The 21,090-nt window shown below is 42.8% G+C and overlaps 1 protein-coding gene across 1 annotated transcript in view; it reads left to right on the forward strand.

The window, feature by feature from the left end:
* antxr2a (ANTXR cell adhesion molecule 2a) overlaps nt 1-12,159 on the forward strand; it is a 48,908-nt gene extending 36,749 nt beyond the window's left edge. The window contains exon 17 of the mRNA XM_079748601.1: nt 10,165-12,159. Within this exon, the coding sequence (XP_079604727.1) occupies nt 10,165-10,203 (39 nt within the window). The 3' untranslated portion in view covers nt 10,204-12,159. The remainder of the gene's footprint in view (nt 1-10,164) is intronic.
* Nucleotides 12,160-21,090: the final 8,931 nt, after the last annotated feature.

Consider the following 21,090-nt stretch of genomic DNA (forward strand, 5'->3'; position numbering starts at 1 on the left):
GTGTGAGTGTGAGTACCGTGTATCCGTTAGTTCTTCATCACCTATTAGAATCAAATGCTGCTGGAGCCGACCGCCTTTAATTAAATTACATTACTGTTAACGTCAGCACAGTGGGAGGACTCGTGCTTCTCTCCTCAACCTTCCACCGCCCCTCTCCCCCCGTCGTCTGTGATGTGTGTGTAGATACTGTATGGAAGGGTGTACTGTGTGTATTTAATAATAGCCGCAGTAGTCGTAGTAGTGTTTTATTCATTATGTCTTAATATAATGATACATCATTATTTATTGTTAATGTTATTAGACAATTAATCTTAATATTAACAATAATTTTAATTAAATTCATATGTTCTATCCATGTACAAGTAGGCTGCATGCAAAAAAAATATTTATTTTTTATTTACCATAATTTGAACAATGCTCTATTTAAATCCTCACTTAGGAAGTTGTAGGAACATCAATTATGTTTCCACTCTATATTTTATCATTAATATCAACATTAACGATCACTAGCGCTGTCCTGCGGAGTTGCGTGTGTGTTAGTTGGAGGGTGTTCTTGTGAATGTGTCAGTGAGTTCCACCTCTCTGAGCAGATCAGTGAAGCGCTGCTAACAGGCTGCTAGTCTCTGGTTAGCAGCAGCATGCCCGTCGTCAGACGCCCCTCTACACCCCTGTCCTCCTGTGTGTCTCTCTCTCTGTCTCCGTCTCTCTCTGTCTCCGTCTCTCTCTCTCTCTCTCTCTCTCTCTCTCTCTCTCTCTCTGTCTCTGTCTCTGTCTCTATGAGTACTGCTAGCTCCTGAATGTTAGGAGGGGCCTCTGAATGTTAGGAGGGGGCCCTGAATGTAAGGGGGGTCCCAGTATGTTAGGAGGGTACCCTGATATGGGAATAGGCTGTTGAGCTGCTGTTTAATATAGCAATAGGGTACAATACAGCGACTGCCATGTTTGTGTGATTCGTTTATTGACGCTAGGAGCTTCCTGTTTATTGGCCTTGTAGTCCTTGCCTGAGCAATCGTACAAATGTGCATACTTCCTCAATCTCTGCGAGTCTTGCTTGGAATTAGAAATATAAATCTAGTGGGATGCTGTAGTCAATGTTTTACAGATACCAAATATTTACAGATACTAGATGCTGACGAATTCCTTCACATAGGATGTTTGACCGATAACAACCAGATGGTCATTTGGGCGTCTGGGTGAGTTTCAGTATTTAAACTGAGCGCCCCCCTTGTGTACACTACAGTAATCAAGGCCCAATGCTGTTTAGGGATTTGTTGCCAATTGGCCATTCTGACATACATACCTATCTTCTCTTCAGGATTCCCTGAGGATGCAAGGACCGGCCCCAAAATGTTAGGACCGGCCCCAAAATGTTAGAACCATCCCCAGAATGTTAGAGGTGTCCCCAGAATATGAGGATCGTCACCAGAATGCTAGGGCCGTCACCATAATGCTAGGACCGTCACCAGAATGTTAGGACCGTCCCCAGAATGTTAGGACCGTCCCCAGAATGTTAGGACAGTCCCTAGAATGTTAGAATCGTTCCCAGAATGTTAGAACCATCCCCAGAATGTTAGGACCGTCCCTAGAATGTTAGGACAATCCCCAAAATCTTAGAACCATCCCCAGAATCTTAGAACCGTCCCCAGAATCTTAGGACCGTCCCCAGAATGTTAGGACCGTCCCCAGAATGTTAGGACCGTCCCCAGAATGTTAGAACCATCCCCAGTATGCTAGGACAGTCCACAGAATGTTAGGACAGTCCCCAGAATGTTAGGACCGTCCCCAGAATGTTAGGACCATCCCCAGAATGTTAGAACCGTCCTCAGTATGCTAGGACAGTCCACAGAATGTTAGGACCGTCCCCAGAATGTTAGGACCATCCCCAGAATGTTAGAACCGTCCTCAGTATGCTAGGACAGTCCACAGAATGTTAGGACAGTCCCCAGAATGTTAGAACCATCCTCAGAATGCTAGGACCATCCACAAAATGCTAGGACAGTCCCCAGAATGCTAGGACAGTCCCCAGAATGCTAGGACAGTCCCCAGAATGTTAGGACTGTCCCCAGAATGTTAGGACTGTCCCCAGTATGCTAGGACAGTCCACAGAATGTTAGGACAGTCCCCAGAATGTTAGGACCGTCCCCAGAATGTTAGGACCATCCCCAGAATGTTAGAACCGTCCTCAGTATGCTAGGACAGTCCACAGAATGTTAGGACCGTCCCCAGAATGTTAGGACCATCCCCAGAATGTTAGAACCGTCCTCAGTATGCTAGGACAGTCCACAGAATGTTAGGACAGTCCCCAGAATGTTAGAACCATCCTCAGAATGCTAGGACCATCCACAAAATGCTAGGACAGTCCCCAGAATGCTAGGACAGTCCCCAGAATGCTAGGACAGTCCCCAGAATGTTAGGACTGTCCCCAGAATGTTAGGACTGTCCCCAGAATGTTAGGACCGTCTCAACTTTTCACAACTTTTCACCTTCATGTCGTCAAAAGCAACTTATGTTCATGTCCAGCAGTGCAAGTAAACATTGGCTTGTAGCACTGACTGCTATTTAGATTGTTGATCAGTATTGATAACAGATAGATATAATTATAGGTCTATAAATGTAGTTTACCACTATGGATGCAATAAGAGTACTGTTACTTCCGCCATGCCCTATAATGTATACATGGACCATGATGACGATGATACCTGACTGTGATTGGCTAAATTGTTCGCTGGCCTAGTAAAAGATTGACCTAGGTGCGAATAAAATTGATGCTACTTTTTCTCAAAATGGAAATGGTGTAGTATGTGTACGGTCCAATTCAGCTCTATGATTTGTAAAAATTGTATTGACGTGGGAAGAAAATCGAAACAAATAATGGCGTTAAAAGTGAAAGGATCTTTAGGATGGTCTTTAAGGGGTCTTTAGGGGGTCTTTTGGATGGTCTTTAGGGGGTGTTTAGGGGTCTTCAGAGGGACTCAAGTGGTCTCCACAGCAGGGATCAGTCCGGGGCCGGTCCCTGCTCCTGGAGGGTCGGGGTCTGCCACAGCGTGTGGAGGTCCGGGCGTCTGGGGAGTATCGCTCTTTAAGTGAATTATCCTCATACCAATCACCCTCCCAGAAGGGTCACGTTTGGACCAATCACTGGCCTCCGCTCCTTGGCAGCAACCCCCCCTCACCCCCCCCGCCTGATGCCTTCATAATCAGCTTAATTATGCAAATAAGCGTTAGCACCGATCTCTTTCATCTTAAACTGTGGGCTCAACAGCCATCCAGAGCTCTCTCTCCTCCTATCTGACACTAATTAATTGGGCCTGTTAAAGGATGAAGTGCAGCTCTCACCGAGCGCCTGACGAGAGCCTAACCGCCAGGGCGTGAGGACGCTCCACCACGACAAGGGGGCCCTCTTAAACATGTGGATGAATGCATCTAGTAAGAGCTAGTTATCTATTTGTATTCTATCTCTGTTGTCTGTAGAAGATGAGGATTCAGCCCTTTTGTTATATATGTCGTTTTATCTAGTTATATCTAGTTGTAGATACAGTCTGTAGAAGAGAAGGAGTAAGCCCTTTTGTTATAGATGTAGATATATCTAGCATGTAGTTGTAGTGTGCAGTGTCTTCAACCTGCTTTTTCTGCGTAAGTATAGTAAAACAATTATTTACTTTTGTATTGACCTGCTAAGTGTTACGTATGCATCTTATTTCCTTATAATATGTCTTGGCCAATAAAACTAAAGCGCTTATTTAATATGAGGGAGAGAGAGAATCCTATTGAGACGTTTAATCTAAGTTCTGTGTTGAGGGAAGCTTGGACAAGGTCTCGCTGTGTCCTGGAGGGAGAGAGCAGCTTGTTAGTTTAGCAGATGTCTTCTATAAAAGAGTCTGTCCCAGTGTGGCATTCAGTTCCTCAGTCACTTCACTAGAAGGGCACAAAAGACACTATTTGAATCACTTATTATACGAGCTGCACATCACTATTATACAAATTCATGCTGACATTTGTATTGTTCATTTCCTATTCAGAATTAAATTGAGCCTATTATTTTCAAGAGTTCTTTAAAAAGATATTTAAATCCTCTATTTTTGTCAAATATTGTTACAACTAACAGCTTATCTCTGCACACATATATATTTATTTATATCTATATATATAGATAGATATAAATAAATAGTTTCTTATTATGTTAGTGAATAAACAGAAAAAAAATTTGTGTGTGTGTGTGTGTGTGTGTGTGTGTGTGTGTGTGTGTGTGTGTGTGTGTGTGTGTGTGTGCCAGCAAGCTCGTTATCTCCAGGTCTTTGAGACCACAGATGCACAGAGAGTCAGAGTGTTCTGTAGTCTTAGGGCTGCTAACCCCAAGCCTGTCTCACCTCCAGCCTGTCTCATCTCCAGCCTGTCTATCCCCATCATCCCAACCCTCAGCTCTCCTCGGATTCTCTTGCAAATAAGAAGCAGATAAATAGAAACAGTCAACATATCTGAGCGTCTCTGTCGCTCTTGCTCTACAACCCATTCTATCTAAGCCCTTCCAAAGTCCAGGTCCTGGCTACACTTGTGAGTTAGTTAGAGATTTGTTGTTTTTTTATTAAGTTATTCACATTACTGTAAGATTTGAAGTGCCAGTCAAGTTGCGATGGGAAACCAAACTGAAAGGCTTATGAATAAAACATGACAGCCGTTATTTTCAAACGCCCAACTGTAGACACACTCTGTTGAAATGTAAATGAAAATGGAGTGGGGTCTTCTAATCAGCATGCATGTGGTCTGATCAGTACGAGTTGACGCAGAAGACGGTGGCCAGCGAGCATCGTATGTTGACGTTTGGTTAGCCATGTTGATGAGCTGCATGCTAATGATCACTGCGTCTCTGGGAAGAGACAAAACCACAGATATAAGCCTTTATAATTCCTTCTGCTCTACGCTGACCAATAAAGTCATGATTTAATGCCTAGTCTGAGGAATAATGGTTAGCTGGGGCTGAAAAATATAACGTCTCTTTGAAGGGGGTTTGAGGGTTGCTTTTAGGCTTTAAGGTTGGTTTAAGTTTGTCTAACGCCTTTGAAAACCATTAGTTTTTCTCAATCTGGGACAGGCCGGCTTGCTTCTCTGTAAACGCCCCGTTAATTCCCCACCAGTCCTGAATACACTGAGGACTGCTTCATCAGCAGCTACCGGGTCACCATATCAGCAGAAAGGAGGTTCTGCATGCAATAGCATGTGTTTAACCTAAAGAGGGATTTATCTACAATTTAAACCAGTGGTTTTGGTTTTGGTTCTCCTATAAGGGCAGTTTGACGTGGGTTTAAGGTGTATCTTTTCTACTCTAGGTGGGTGATGAGGTCCCATTGCGGTTACTAGATCCCGGCCCGGCTGAGACATGCTGGGTCGTTTCTGGTTGGGTTATTTACTGCTAGCGCTCATGTGCAGTTGATAACATATTCTCCTCAGTAAAACTAACAAGATGCTTTACAACCCCAGCCCTCCACTGAGCGCGTAAGTCATGTTTACACCTTGGAAACACAAATAAATTACCTCCGCCTGGTCAAGATTTAGAGCTGGGGTTTTGCTGTAAAATAGGATTTAAAATTCGAAATGAAGACAGACTTTAAAGTTAATCATGTGTAGCGTCAAGGGTGTAAATCAGTGGTCTTCCCTGTAGAATAAGTTATGCAGTACATCCCTTACATAACCTTTTTATTATTATTATTATTATTATTATTATTATTATTATTATTATTATTATTATTATTTTTATTATGGGATAGCCACATCATGAATCCCTATTTAGGCTTTCAATTACATACCCCATTATTATTTCCAGTTGCCTACCCCACCCTTTTGGTCAGTAACAGGTGTGTAGTCGCCAATTTTAAGTATTTTCTGTCTGACAATTAGACTTATGGAAGCAGTATGCAGTTTATTTACACAAACAAATAAATCAGACAATATCATGCCTAATAAAATAAATATAAACCCAACTGTAATTTCAGTTAGTTTCAGAATCCCAAAACAACACCTGCTGCAGATGTTGATGAATAGCGATGTGATTGGAGCACATAAGTAGAGTAATCATCGTCATTGTGTCTTTGATTATTCACTAGCTGCTTTACTTTTACCTTTGTTTGTTGTCAAACGCATGAAAGACCTAGTTAGCGTGTTCAGTCTAGTGATTGACTTTTTAAACTGAAATTAGCTTTCTTTCTCACTAATTGCATTTCTAAGGGTTTACTGTAGAGGCTTTGATATAAATAACACTAAAAGAAAATTAATTTTGGTGGAAACCATCCTTGCGAAAAACTAACCACAACCTCATGCCTCAACCTCTTTCCCTTCCTGTGTTTGAGCCAAGGTTTAGTTGTATTTCATTGTTATTTAGTTTGTATTTCATTGTTATTTAGTTAATATTTTATTGAACTTTGTCTCATCTCGTCTTCAGAGTCATCTTTGTCTTATCTTCAGAGTTTTATTTATCTTTAAATGTAGAGTTGTCTTTGTCTCTGAGTCCCATATTATCTATACAGAGGTACTATTATGTCATTCTGTATTATATGTATGGAGGGATGATTCCCTGGGTGGCCCAGCTGTCTGAAGAGTGGGGGTCTGTCCCCCTGTAGTACAGACAGACTCCTCTCTGTTCTCTGCTCTCTCTCCGTTATTTCATTATTTCATTTCTCTGAGCGCCGCGTCGTCGTCCAGCGTCTTCACACCACGGTTCTTTGGCGGCGTGGTCCGCGTAGCGTTGGATTCTGCTCCTCCATTAGCACCATCTGTGCCTCGCGAGCCTTCTGTGAGCCGCCAGGCTGCCCAGAACCCGGCACTGCTGCCAGGGATGTGCACTTACCATCACACCCCAGGGACAGGGGCGGTCGTACCTCAGTACAGCACCAGTGTGTCCTCAGATAGCGCCTCTATTAGTTTTATTAATTTTTATTATTGATAATAACACCATTATAATTGGATACATTTGTATCATTATTATTTATTAGCATTATTTTTTGTACTAATTATTCATTATCATTATTTAAGTCACTGTGTAGAGTGATTTGAGGACCTCAAAGCGCTAAATAAATTCAATATATTCAGAATAATGTTTTTTTGTAGTATTATTTCTGACTCTTATGAAGGTCTGAATGCGTTGGTGTTGATGCTGAGTGGATGGGGACCGCTTGGCAGACTGCGGTCCATTGCGCCCACTCAACATTCAAACTGCTGCTCATTCTCAGCCCTCGTCATATTCAATCAAAAGGTGTACTCACTAAATGAGCATTTACTAACGACCAGCAGTACAGAGTACGGCCACGACCATGCCTAACATGTGTCACCAGTTGCCATGGTGATTTGTGATGATCTGCACAATGGATTTAACCAATCGTTTGCGTTAAGAGAAGGTTTAAAATGCTTGAAGGAGAGAGGACATTGGAGAAACTGTGGTCTGGGTTCTGTGCCGGGGCCTGTCTGGTCTAGTCTCGACTGGGGTCTTGTCTGGTCTAGTCTGGTCTAGGGTCTTGTCTGGTCTAGCCTGGACTGACGTGATCTGGATCTAAGGTCTAAGGACTGAAGGCGGCCTTAGTTAGATTTAGTTTCTGGCAGTCATTATGTTTTGGGTCCCGGTGTACCGACGCCTGGCAGCCTAGTGTGGCCCTATGCAGACAACCTTATTCTTCTCAGCAGTATCTACTGCTTACCTCAACGTGGAGGCTGACCGTAACTCATTGGTAATTCCCCCTCTAAAAGAAGAGTCAATGTCGTGAAATGTCACTGCACTTGAAGAGGTTACAGTTTTATGATTATAATGTGGGAGCATGGTTTAGTTTCTTGGAGAAAACCAGAAAGATGTGTGTGTTGACTACAGACGACAGTAAGGCGACTCTGTAAACAGGTCCTGCTAGCTTACATACAGCCGCTACAGTACAGACCGCCATCCCCTAATATGGACGCAAATCACATCTATTCTTCTGATAAACTCTTTGAAAGCCGCGTAGCTTAGTGTGGCAGAGCAGCCATGTTTCTGCTGGATTAAAGCATGTAAGTCTCCAGATGGGCCAAGAGCAACTTTCTGTTCTGACTTTATACATGTAGCAAACTTTACAATTAATAAATACAGCACATAACAAACCCTACAAACATTTGCTCCGGGAAAATAATACAAGTCTCCATCAGCTGCTTGATTCCAAAAGTCTAAAATTGTCTGTGAACAAGTGTCAGAAATACATAAAAATGTCGAGCATAAATCCATGTTCTTGGAAATGAATACGAGTTGGACTTGGTCAATATCTATTCTAGAGGTATCAGTGCTGTCTGTATGTTACGTCATACTGTATGTATGGATACATTTGTGTATAAATATATTATTACCTGTCTGTCTGCTATAAGGATTATATAATTTACTATATCAAAACATAATCATTATTCTACGCTCTTATTTTAACAAATATCTGTCTTCCTCATGTCATGCACACACACGTGCACATGCACACACGTGAACACACCGTTATAGCCAACCAACAAGATGCTGTGTGAAGACTGCTCCAATAAGAGCCTCTTCAGTTCCTGTTGACAGCGTGTGTGTGTTATATCTCCATCTATTGAAGTCCTGGGGTGAATGGCTGTTTCTGAGATCTGCTCTGATCCATCCCGGAACTAATGGGCTGGGTGGGGTTGGGGTAGTGGTGAGGTTGGAGGTGGGGTGGTTGCAGTTTGAGTTGTGTGGGGCAGGGTAGTGGTGAGGTTGGAGGTGGGGTGGTTGCAGTTTGAGTTGTGTGGGGTAGGGGTAGTGGTGAGGTTGGAGGTGGGGTGGGTGCAGTTTGAGTTGGTGGGGTAGGGGTAGTGGTGAGGTTGGAGGTTGGGTGGGTGCAGTTTGAGTTGTGTGCGGTTGGGGTAGTGGTGAGGTTGGAGCTGAGCAGGGGTCGGGTGGATGTGGGCTGGATGTAGTTTGAGTTGGGTGGGGTTGTTGGATCTGGGTGGGGGGTGGGTTGGAGCGTATTGTACTGCACCTGCTCCACTCACTGTGACAGATCTCTGGGCGTTGCGTCTTCAACCCCCATTCCCCCCCCCCCCCCACACACACTCAACTCTGAAATCCACTGAACTTGGCCAAGACAGCATCTGATGTGCCTTATTTGTTGACTGTGTGAGATTAGGGAGTGTGTGTGTGTGTGTGTGTGTGTGTGTGTGTGTGTGTGGGTGTGTGTGTGTGTGGGGGGCTTATCCCCCCCCCCTTATTCCAATCTTTTGCCAATAATAACAAATGGGGATTCAGCTGCCTGAAGCCTCATAGCTCGCGGCGCACTGGGTCTTGTGTGTGTTTGTGTGTGTTGAGCTGTGTGCACGTGTACTTAGGTCTGTGCTACTACTACCAATACAATACTAGTAGTAATCAAACTAGTAATACTCATTTAAATAATCGAACCTGGTGATTGCTTTTTCATTACATAAAATAGTTAATAGTTAGTAATTTGGAGAAGAAGTGGGGAGAGGGAGAGAGCAAGAAGGAAGGGAGAGAGATTTGCTGTACTCGAGCTCCCTCTGTGTGCCACTTCTCTCTCTCTCTCTCTCTCTCTCTCTCTCTCTCTCTCTCTCTCTCTCTCTGTTAGAGAGCAGGGAGAGAGAGAGGCTGTTGCGGGCTCCCACGGCCCAATCTCAGATGTGTAACTGCGGCAACATGAAACATTCCACAACATTGCCTGGCTACCTTCACTCAAATTACTGAATGCTTCTTTACATTCATACCTTTTTGCCCAAAATATTTTTAAGAAATAACGTCATGCGAAATGTATTTGTTGCTACAAAAAATGCATAATAAATATCTTAATTATTTTTGTGATAAAACATTGATGAAAATATATTATTAAATATAAACAGATAAATTATACATTTAAATCAAATTTGCCCTCAAAATGTATATAAATTAAATGATTCATGAATAAAAGTATATTCCTAATATAAAAGTAATATACATATTTTTTAAATAGCCATACATTTAAAATGAATTAAATATATTTAGTGTAGTTAGTGAACATTTTCCTTCACATTATTTTCTAACAAAATTGATGTGCTTTGCTACATGTACAATTATTTATATTGAAACAGAAACATTGAAACAAATATTTTGAACAAATTTTGTTTGTTAAAAAAAAAAAGAAGCTAACTTGTTGTTTTGATCCTCAGGGTCGCTGCATGACGTTTAACCGGGTTCCCCATCAGTAGAGAGAACGCAGCAGAACACCTCCACTCATTTCCTCCTCTTCACCTTCACTTCAAGCTTCCTCTGACTGCAACTGCCATCAGCTATCCCTGTCATATATAAGATGGTATTGTGCTTTAACTCCGCTCCGTGTTCTCCACCGTGTTGTCGTTCTGAAGCCCACCTCCTTCCTCCTCAGACCACCTCATATTTTATTAAAACAATAACAGGAAACGAGACAGGTGCGAGAGCACCCAGCGGGTGTCACACGTCCAGCACCCTGAAGGCTCTGATGGCAGACCTGTCAACCTAGTCATACACATAGTCACACACAGTAACACATAGACACAGACACTCACGTGACCGACTGCAGTCAGGTCCCGGAGGCCTGAAGGACTTCATTAACTTTTGTACCCCCAAAGACACCTTTTCACTCCTCCTCTTCATCTTTCAAGAAGAGGCTAGTAGTGGAGTTTAAACGCGTCCCCAGAGCTCCGTGGCCCGGACCCTCACATAGGCAGTGGGGTCCGCAGCATCAGAAGACGCTCAGATCGGTCTCCACCGCCCGCCACCGTCCCCGGTGCTCCGGGAAGATCCAGAATATCAAAGTTTAATTAAAATAATTAAAGGCAACAGCGAGCAGCCGCCTGTGAAGAGAGGCTCCCTGGCGTTATGTCTTGTGACGGGGGATGACCTATTACTGTTCTATTCACGTCCAAACACAAACCCGTCGCAGCGGAGTCGACGGACGGATAAGTATTGCTCATTTCCACAAATTAGCCCCTCGCCCTGCCGCGTCCCAAAATAGGACGGCCGTCCTGCGTAGCAGACATACTGTGGTACAGTGCTGCGCCAACCCCGTCCCGAAGCCTACTTGGCCTGGTGTGTGTGGGGGGCGGGGGGGAGGGGGGCTCCAATGATCTCGTCACTTTGGATTCGGCGCTTCAGACGTGAAATGGATATTGGAGTGGAAACCTGCCAAGGCGGGCGCGTTTGACGGCGAGCGGTATGGACAACGACCAGCGTTGGGGCGGTGCCGCGTCTCGCTGGGGCCGGGACGCCTCGTCACATGACACTAAAAATAAGTTCAACCACCGTCAAGTTCCCGAGGAGCGAGAGCGGGGCCCTGGCGTCTCGACGCCGGTGCGAGGGGTGAGAGGCGCTGCGGGGCCGGGGGAGGGCCGCGGGCGCAGGGGGGGGTGGGATGGCAAGGGCAAGGATCACGCCACACTCGCCTCATTATTCTTTTGTTGGGTGGTCAGCGACCCCCGCGGACGGCGAGCAAGCTTTCTATCTTCTGATTCGAAATGCCGCAGCTCTTCCAAGAAGGTTCCCGAGACACCAAGTGGTCTTTGATCACAGCTTATAATTAGTAATGGGATAAAATTGATAATGGTTGCCCCAGACCTTATTTCCATTTGGCATCATGCTGTGCTGCTTTCGTTGTGCGTTTTAAACATGTCTAAATGTTACACAACATGTGTCCCGATACATTTCTATCATTTGCAGCTATTGCTGAGCTTTTTCCTGTGTCCCAGGTTTGTAGGAAAATTATTGAAGTACTTTTAAAAGAATTGCAAGCACTAAAAAACTATAAATAAATATATATAGTATGTAATTTTGTGTCAAAAATGTCAATCCTTTTCTTTAAATATGATAATGTTGTGGTGCTTTTTGCAACTTGTATTTTGAATTTGAATACTTGAATGATTTATTTTTTTATTTTTTTGAGTTTAGTGCTATCAAAAAAATCGAATCTGTTCAACTTCATATAAATAAATAAATAAATAAACGTGTTTCTAAGGGGGATATAATATTTCTATAGGTTGAATTTAAATCATTGTTTTTAAGGTGGCCACAAAATGTTTGGAGTTTCTGCAGCCATGTTGTGGGTTTTAGTGTCTGATATAGTGAGGACCAGTCCTTGGGTCCCAGATGTCTCTGCCGCAACTGTGGCTACTGGCTAAAGGCTAGCATGCTAAAGGCAATATTTAATTGGAGACAGACAGGAGTGGTCACATGGAGCATGTGGACAGAATGTCGTCTCTGTCCTGAGACCTGAGGCGCACACACACACACACACACACACACACACACACACACACACACACACACACACACACACACACACACACACACACACATATACATAAATATACACACACACACACATACGTACACACTCCTTCCAGATCCTGATTGGCAAAGTAAAAAACATTTTTTTAAATAATTATTTATTTATTTATACGTGTTATATGCCTGTTTACCGTTTAATCAGACTACTGAAATGTAGACTGCATATGAATCTATGATCTATATTTTGTAACTATTTTCAGTAACATATAATATGTAGGCTTCTCTATAGTGTGTATAATATAGACAGATGGATGGCTGGAATAATGGATGAATGGGAGGATGGATTCAGGGGTGGGTGGATGGATGGATGGGAGGATTGATGGATGGGAGGATGGATGGATCGCTTGGAGGATGGATGGGTTTCAGGCAGCCTTTTCCTGCAGTTTGCTGGCGGATGAGGAGTCTCTCATTGCTATGCATGTGCCAGATGATTCATAAACCTGTTCCATATGTTGCCGCAATTCACTGATGGGCCCAAGCTGTTTTAGTGGCTGAAAATCCTGGATTATACCGCTTGATCCTGACTGGAGAGAGAGGACGAGAACAGAGGAGAGAAGGGAGATGGGGAGAGGAAGGGAGAGAGGGAGGAGGGGAGAGAGGAGGTCGGGGTGAGGGAGGGAGGAGAGAGGGAAGAGTGGTAGGAGAGAGGGCAGGGAGGACAGTAGAGGTCCACTTATTTAATTGGTTAAATAGGTCAGTCACCTTCTGTTTAATCTGCCGATGGGTCTAAACCCATCCACGTTCTTCCTGGAAACAAGCAAACAAACAAACAGACCGTCAACATGTTTGTCACCTGGATTCTGTTTATTGTTCTGTCCCTCTGTCTGTCCACCTGCCTTCCTGGCTCTCTGTCAGAGACAGACAGAAACAGGCCTGTGACTCCAAACTAGTCCTGTTGTTTTCGATTCCTTTGTGTTTTGTTTGTGAAATTTAAGGGAAAATTCTGATTGCTAATTTAAAACAAGAATGAATGGCTTTATTATGACTATTTATGAAACGATTTTTGTTCACCAACAGTTTTTTTCAAGAGGATCAAATTATTTTAGGTTCAACAGTAGATTATGAAAATTGAATGATTGAATTTACAATACAACCCTAATACCGGCCTTAGGCATCAAGAAAGGTTTGTAATTGCATTTAGTTAAACATTGCTATAAATAGCTATTTATTTGACTAAATTGCCTTTCCATCACCATTTCGTATTTTCTGTGGAAATTCACCCTCAGACGTCCGCAGGAAAGGAAAACATGCAAGGCTTCTGTTCAGTAAAGGTTGTTACTGTCACATGTATAACCTGCCCAGGGTCCTATTTACTGGTTATTTTATATTTTTTGTCATAGCAGCATATAAGTGTTTGTGTCTTATTCCTGTAAATTTCACCACTTTGTGAGGATATTTGTTAACAAAGTCAACTGACAGGTAAGCATTTGATATTAAAATATGTACCTATTTAGCATTGTTTGTTATTTTAGTTCAACAATAAAAAGGTACATATATGTACTATAGCAACTCCCTTGACCTCACTTCTAGCTCTGAAGATGTTTTCAACCCCAACTTTAATTTTTGTGCATCTGCTTCCATACAAATAGTTTATAACCAATAATCATCTGCTGGTTGTATCAATGTCACGATGTACGTCATCGCATCGCTCTACCTCCCACCAAGTGATGAGAAGTAGTTTGCTTGTGGTTATGAGTCATATGGCAGTCAGATCATCTAAAACTGGCTTTCTATGAGCCTTTTTTTTTTTTTAAATGGATCATCAAATATGTATAGCTTATGTCAGCAATGTTCTGCAACCGGATATACATAACAGGGGACCCAAACAATGGGAATCACTGTATTATTGGTTTACCTATTTAACCTTGTACAATATAGTTCAGTATGTACCTATTTGACCTTGTATAATTTATGTTAGACTTCGACCAGTTCAGCCAATCTGTAAGAATACATTTTTACTAATATCTATCGTGACACTGGAGGACAGAATAACAACAACAAGGAAAGAAGCTTAATTCTTGACTAGGTTTCCTCCAGTTTATGGATTGAGAATAAATAAGATTTATATACTATAGTATTCAAATTCAAAAATATGATAGCAACATGAAGCCTCGTGCTTATCTTTTACTAGAATATATTTTAGCGCCACGTTGGTGACTCTTCCCATACTCTGGAGTCACTTTAACTAACCTCAACTGAACCTACAGCTTCGCTATCCACCATATGCTAAACACTCTCATAACCATGGATTTACAACACATGCTGTCCAATAGAGAGAGACCTTGTTAGGCCTACATTTGTCAGGCAAATTGGCTTTGAGGTACAAAAGTAAGACACAAGTTAAAAAACAAATGGAAATAAGAATTTTAGACAGTCTGTTCATTTGAGCAGTCATTCTGATTATTCTACAGTAATGATAATCCTAAACACAAGCATCAGATATGGATTATGATAAATCTGTTTTTATAAACGGATAATATGATTAATTAGGGAATGTTGTTCGTAAAAATGTACATTGATTTAAAAAATATATATATATTTGTTGACGTGTGAGCTTGTTGACAGTTGATTGTTGACTGACTGATCATCAGTGATAATTTTGACAAATGTTATTGATGTAGTATTTCATGAAGAAATGTGTCTGCTGCATCTTTCTCCGGCTGGTTCAAGTGTTTTTTATCGCATGGCATTTTTCCCTGTTTCCCTGATTTACCTTTGAGGAGTTTGCATAATGTGATGGGGAGCTGAGACCTTTCTTGTGTTAAGAAGAGGCCTTCTTGTGTGACATATTATCCAGTTATATGTTTCACCATCAAACACGTGTTTTCATTTTCACAGTCTGTTCGCAATAATCCCGGGCAGTTGGCCTTTTCACTGTAATCCTTTGCTTCTGTTACCAAACTTTACACTCCTGATTTATCGGTATTAAGATGTTGACATACTGACCTCAGTGGTTGAAATAACATAGTTATATTGCTCAGATCATATCGTTTGATTTGTTCTGCATCCCAGCGAGTCTGTATTTTAGGAACAAAGTGATTCAAGTTGTGTTTCTATCAGCCTCTCTCTTTAATGAAATACAAGCAGAGTCTACCTTGTTGACGGAGAAGGCATTCAGCAAGGTCAGTCAATCATCAATACAGTGAACAACAATAGGCGAAACCACAAATTAGGTCTTCCTAATGAAACATTTAGGTATTAAATCAACTAAAAGTATACTGTGATAAACTCAATGATTTGCTCTTAGAGGATTCATGTCTTCAGGACATTTATTTTTTGGATACTTTTTTTATTATATTCTAATAAATAGCAATAGCAATATTGTTCTAAATCGATGTCTTTATTTGCTTGTCACTTTAAATTGTGTGTGTGTGTGTGTGTGTGTGTGTATCTGTATATACTGGATTTCTCTGTTATATTACTCTCAGAGGATTCATGTCTTCACAATTATTTATTTTTTCAAGTATTTTCTACTCAGTGACAGTAACACTATCATTCTAAATCAATGCCTTTACAGTTACTTACAGTTTTTAATTATGTAGTAGTCTTGTGTGTGTACTATAGTGAATACTGTGTGTGTTAGTGTGTGTGTTTTTGTTTGTATATATAGTTGTGTGTGTGTGTGTGTGTGTGTGTGTGTGTGTGTGTGTGTGTGAGGGCAGATGTTCAGAGTGGCAGATGAAGGTAGATCTTAAATGCTAGATGGACATGACTCTGGACACATGCTGCTTAGCTCCTCTGCATTATTCATCCATATGAATTAATCAGACTAAACATAAAGGTAGCACTCCAACAGGTGGCAAACCACATGCAAGCCAGAACTTGGACAGGGTCTCAGCATCAAGCTAAAACTGACAGGTTCTAAACATCAAGTAGAACTTAGACAGGGTCTTAGCATCAAGCTAGAACTGCCAGGTTCTAAACATCAGATAGAACTCAGACAGGGTCTTATCATCAGGCTAGAACTGACAGGTTCTAAACATCAGGTAGAACTCAGACAGGGTCTTATCATCAGGCTAGAACTGACAGGTTCTAAACATCAGGTTGAACTTAGATAGGGTCTTAGCATCAGGCTAAAACTTACAGGGTCTAAACATCAGGTAATACTCTGTACCTTCGGGTAATGACCAGAGGATTTCTCTCAGACAAACAGGAACTTATCAGCACATTTTATTATAAAACAAAAATAAGTGCTAGTTGTTCAGTCTAGCTCCAGTGCTAGTGGAGTGAAGCTTAGAAATCTAGACGCACCCTAGCGGCAGCAATTGTAATTTGCAGCCAGGGTCGTCTCCGAGCTAACTCTCCGTAAGCTCGCGAGCGGAAAAAAGCAAACTCTGGTCAGGCCAATCACATCACGTATAGAGTCGGTGGGCGGGCTTAACATATCGACGACTGAGTTGCGACTTTTCCGTGTGAAGTCTGTGCGGTCCCTGCTACATGATTGATTGTAGCACTATCCTATTGCGTGCAGAGGGAATTTGAAAGACTACCGTTTATCCCACCTCTTGACCCCATTGAGCCGTGCCAATGGAGAGTTCCCAGACCCAACATCTTGATGTAGGTCTGGCTTGCCAGGCTAAGTGGACTGCTTATAGGGAATCAAAACACAAAGACCAAAAATCCAACCCTTGGGCCAGGGCTGTAGCCGTGGGACTGGTGTTTCAAGAAAGACGCCGTCATTCATGTTAATAGGTGGGAGTGGGTCGGTCTCCCAGGTAATGTCTGAGGTGGGGACAGGAGAACAATCAGTCCTCACGCTAGAGGGCAAGACACACTGGATTGGATCCAAAATGGCTGCTGTTATTGTAATGTCAGTATTCAGTACAGATGATATCATATGTCTGCATCACTTTATAAGACATGCATAATTAATCAATGTGCTCTCTCTCTCTCCCCCCTCTCTCTCTCCCCCCTTTGACAAGCTGTGATGTGTCCTCGGGTTAATTTATTAATTCCAGAGTAATGATTCAGAATACATTTGTAACTGTTGATAGGGAGGAGGAAATTGTCCTGGAGCTACGGTGAGATGAGGGGAGGAGATGGTGGTTACTGCTGGAGGAGATGGGAGGAGCTACGGTGAGATGAGGGGAGGAGATGGTGGTTACTGCTGGAGGAGATGGGAGGAGCTACGGTGAGATGAGGGGAGGAGATGGTGGTTACTGCTGGAGGAGATGGGAGGAGCTACGGTGAGATGAGGGGAGGAGATGGTGGTTACTGCTGGAGGAGATGGGAGGAGCTACGGTGAGATGAGGGGAGGAGATGGTGGTTACTGCTGGAGGAGATGGGAGGAGCTACGGTGAGATGAGGGGAGGAGATGGTGGTTACTGCTGGAGGAGATGGGAGGAGCTACGGTGAGATGAGGGGAGGAGATGGTGGTTACTGCTGGAGGAGATGGGAGGAGCTACGGTGAGATGAGGGGAGGAGATGGTGGTTACTGCTGGAGGAGATGGGAGGAGCTACGGTGAGATGAGGGGAGGAGATGGTGGTTACTGCTGGAGGAGATGGGAGGAGCTACGGTGAGATGAGGGGAGGAGATGGTGGTTACTGCTGGAGGAGATGGGAGGAGCTACGGTGAGATGAGGGGAGGAGATGGTGGTTACTGCTGGAGGAGATGGGAGGAGCTACGGTGAGATGAGGGGAGGAGATGGTGGTTACTGCTGGAGGAGATGGGAGGAGCTACGGTGAGGTGAGGGGAGGAGATGGTGGTTACTGCTGGAGGAGATGGGAGGAGCTACGGTGAGGTGAGGGGAGGAGATGGTGGATACTGCTGGAGGAGATGGGAGGAGCTACGGTGAGATGAGGGGAGGAGATGGTGGTTACTGCTGGAGGAGATGGGAGGAGCTACGGTGAGATGAGGGGAGGAGATGGTGGTTACTGCTGGAGGAGATGGGAAGAGCTACGGTGAGATGAGGGGAGGAGATGGTGGTTACTGCTGGAGGAGATGGGAGGAGCTATGGTGAGATGCTAATAGGACTTTGTAAGCCAGTCGTGAAACGTTTTTTCCTGAACCATCTATAACAAATTTTAGTTTTCTTTGTTCCGCCCCCCCCCTGTTAAAAAAACATCATATTGCATGAGAGTATGGGGGCCGTTTGTAAACTTTTGCTTTTGAAAAATTGCTTCACTTGTTCCAGGTTTAGCTCGAGCTTTGCTTCATTTTTCACAGATTTAGCAAATGTAATAAATATATAATATATGATCAATCTATATCCTTAATCTAAATACTAAATCTTATTCTTAAATCTAAATCCTATATCTATATTCTAAACACATACAACAACTAATTATCATGCATGTACTAATTAGTTCTGACTACTAATCAGTCAGAAGTGGCATCGCTTGCATTGGGCAGGTACGGAGCCCGGAGCTGAAATGGGAGTCTTTTTATTTTCTTATCTCCCAACATCTCAAACATAAACCAAAATTAAACTGGATTAAACTAAACAGGTGAGACATGTATGTTTCTATGAAATAGAGCTCTTAGGGGAAGGAGAGCTTCTCTTGTGAATTTGAGGTATCTCGTTAACTCAGAAAAACAGCAGAATTTATTTCCTCAAGTGAATGCATTACGGTTCCATCCATGGCGCTGTCTGATCAATGAAATAGCGTAGATCAAGGCAGTACCACTGTCAGCATTAGGGGTTCTATTCCCTTTAGAGCAAGGCACTAACAGTGACAGGGTTAGATATTGTAGTTGCCTCTAGAGAAAGACACTAAAACTGCCAGAGTTGGGGTTGTATTCCATGTAGAGCAAGATACTAACACAGCCGGTATGAGGGGTACTGTTCCTGTGATACCCCTAACCCCTAGCTTCTGCCTCACATTGCAGTTTGAGGGGAGGTTAATGACCCCTTGTTATGTTATTGCCTCACTTTGGCAATGATAATATTGTAGCGACCATGGGCGTGGTCGCAGTTGTCAGTGTGCCGCAAGGGATCCTGTGGGGGGTGGTCCGGACTATCGCCAGTTGGACCTTTGGCACCCTCCTAGATCCTTTGTGGCAATGAACTTATGTGGGGTGCATTGGTTTGGGTATGCCTAGGTGGTGGTGCAATTGGGAAATCCGCCACCACCACAGACATGTTAGGTTGGTTTGTTAATATGTGTTTCTTTGTGTAATGTGTGTGTGTTAATAAAAGGGAACTCTCTCTGAAGCGTAAGGGTGTAAGTGTAAGGAGCGCGAGTGTTGCAAACTTCTACACCTTAGAGTTGGTTGCACGTTTGGTTGGCTAAAGCCAGACCTTTACTTGGCCCTTGAAGGTGGCCAGAGTGGGACATTCCCTTATAGTTGGGGGTAGTGTGTTCCATAATGCACTACCTTTAATAGACGCGTTACGGCTGAAGGAGGATTTTCTAAAAGGAACCTCACAGTCCCTATTTACAATTGCTCTGGTGATCCGAGTCCGTCTGTATTTAATAAACTCTTGCAGTGGGGGTGGTGCCAGGCCATGTAGTGCTTTATAAATTAAGCATATAGAGAAAAATTTACAGAAATGATCAAAGCTCAGTAAGTTATATTTCTCTAAGATGTTGAAATGATGATAAGAGAAAGGTTTTTTATCTAGAGTCTTGAGTTCCTTTTTGTACAAAAGCTGAACAGGTTTTAGGATAGTAGAACCCGACATAGACCAGCTGGTGATGCAGTAGTTCTGATGTGAAAGTATCATTGAGTGCAGAAACATCAGAGCAGCTGCATCTGACAGGGATCCTCTGATTTGCTTAAAATTACAAAGATTGAATTACATTTTTTAGGATATCATTTTAACATGGTTTTTGAAAGAGAGTCTGGAATCTATAGTCAAGCCTAAGTATTTAAACTCATTAACAACTTCCAACTCTTCTGTGTCCAAGATCACCCCAGATTGAGAAAGCATATTAGCAGAAGGTTGCTTTGACAAGTATAACCAAACAGTTTTTTTGTGTTTAAGATAAGACATGATCTATTGAGCCATGTTTGTATGTGTGTAAGAGCTGTTGAGAGCACACGTGCTGCCTCCTCAGGATTTTTTGCTTTAGTAAAAATTACAGTATCGTCGGCGTAAAGCTGGACATCAACATGTAAACAGTATTCCGGTAAATCATTAATATATAATGAAAATAAAATGGGCCCCAGTATGGACCCTTGGGGGACTCCTACTTGACAACCTATGTAAGCAGAACTGGCCCCGCCCACCACAGTTCATTGTTCTCTGCATGACAGGTATCAGTGAAACCAATTAATAGTTTGAGCAGGAAAATTGAAACGGGACCATTTAGATAGCAGCACCTTGTGATTGACGGTGTCAAAAGCTCTTTTTAAATCTAGGAATACGGCACCAACGCATCTATTTCTATCTAGCTGACATTTGAGTTTTTCCATGAACATGGCCAATGCAGTCTCGGTTCAGTGGTGTGGCCGAAACCCAAACTGCATGGGATGTAAAGGTGTTTAGCTAATGCTGATGGTCTATAGTTATTCATGTCAGATTTGTCCCCAGCTTTAAATACTGGGGTGACTGAGGCCAATTTCCACGCCTTAGGGACAATTTAATTTTTTATAGATAATTTAACCAAGTGCATGATTGGGGGCGCTAAAGCCTCCTTATGTGATTTTATAAAGCTAGCGTAGAGTCCATAAATATCCTTGGCTTTAGAGCTGTTCAAAGCCGTAATATTATCAATAACTTCTGGTTCTGTGATTTCTTCCAGGTAAAATTTGGGATGAGCATTGTCAGATAGAGCAGGAACCTGTTGATCAGAACCCTCATAAGATGTGAATTGTTTCACCAAATCAT

The sequence above is a fragment of the Pollachius pollachius genome (genome assembly GCF_949987615.1).
Source record: "Pollachius pollachius genome assembly, chromosome: 1".
Taxonomy (NCBI): Eukaryota; Metazoa; Chordata; class Actinopteri; order Gadiformes; family Gadidae; genus Pollachius; species Pollachius pollachius.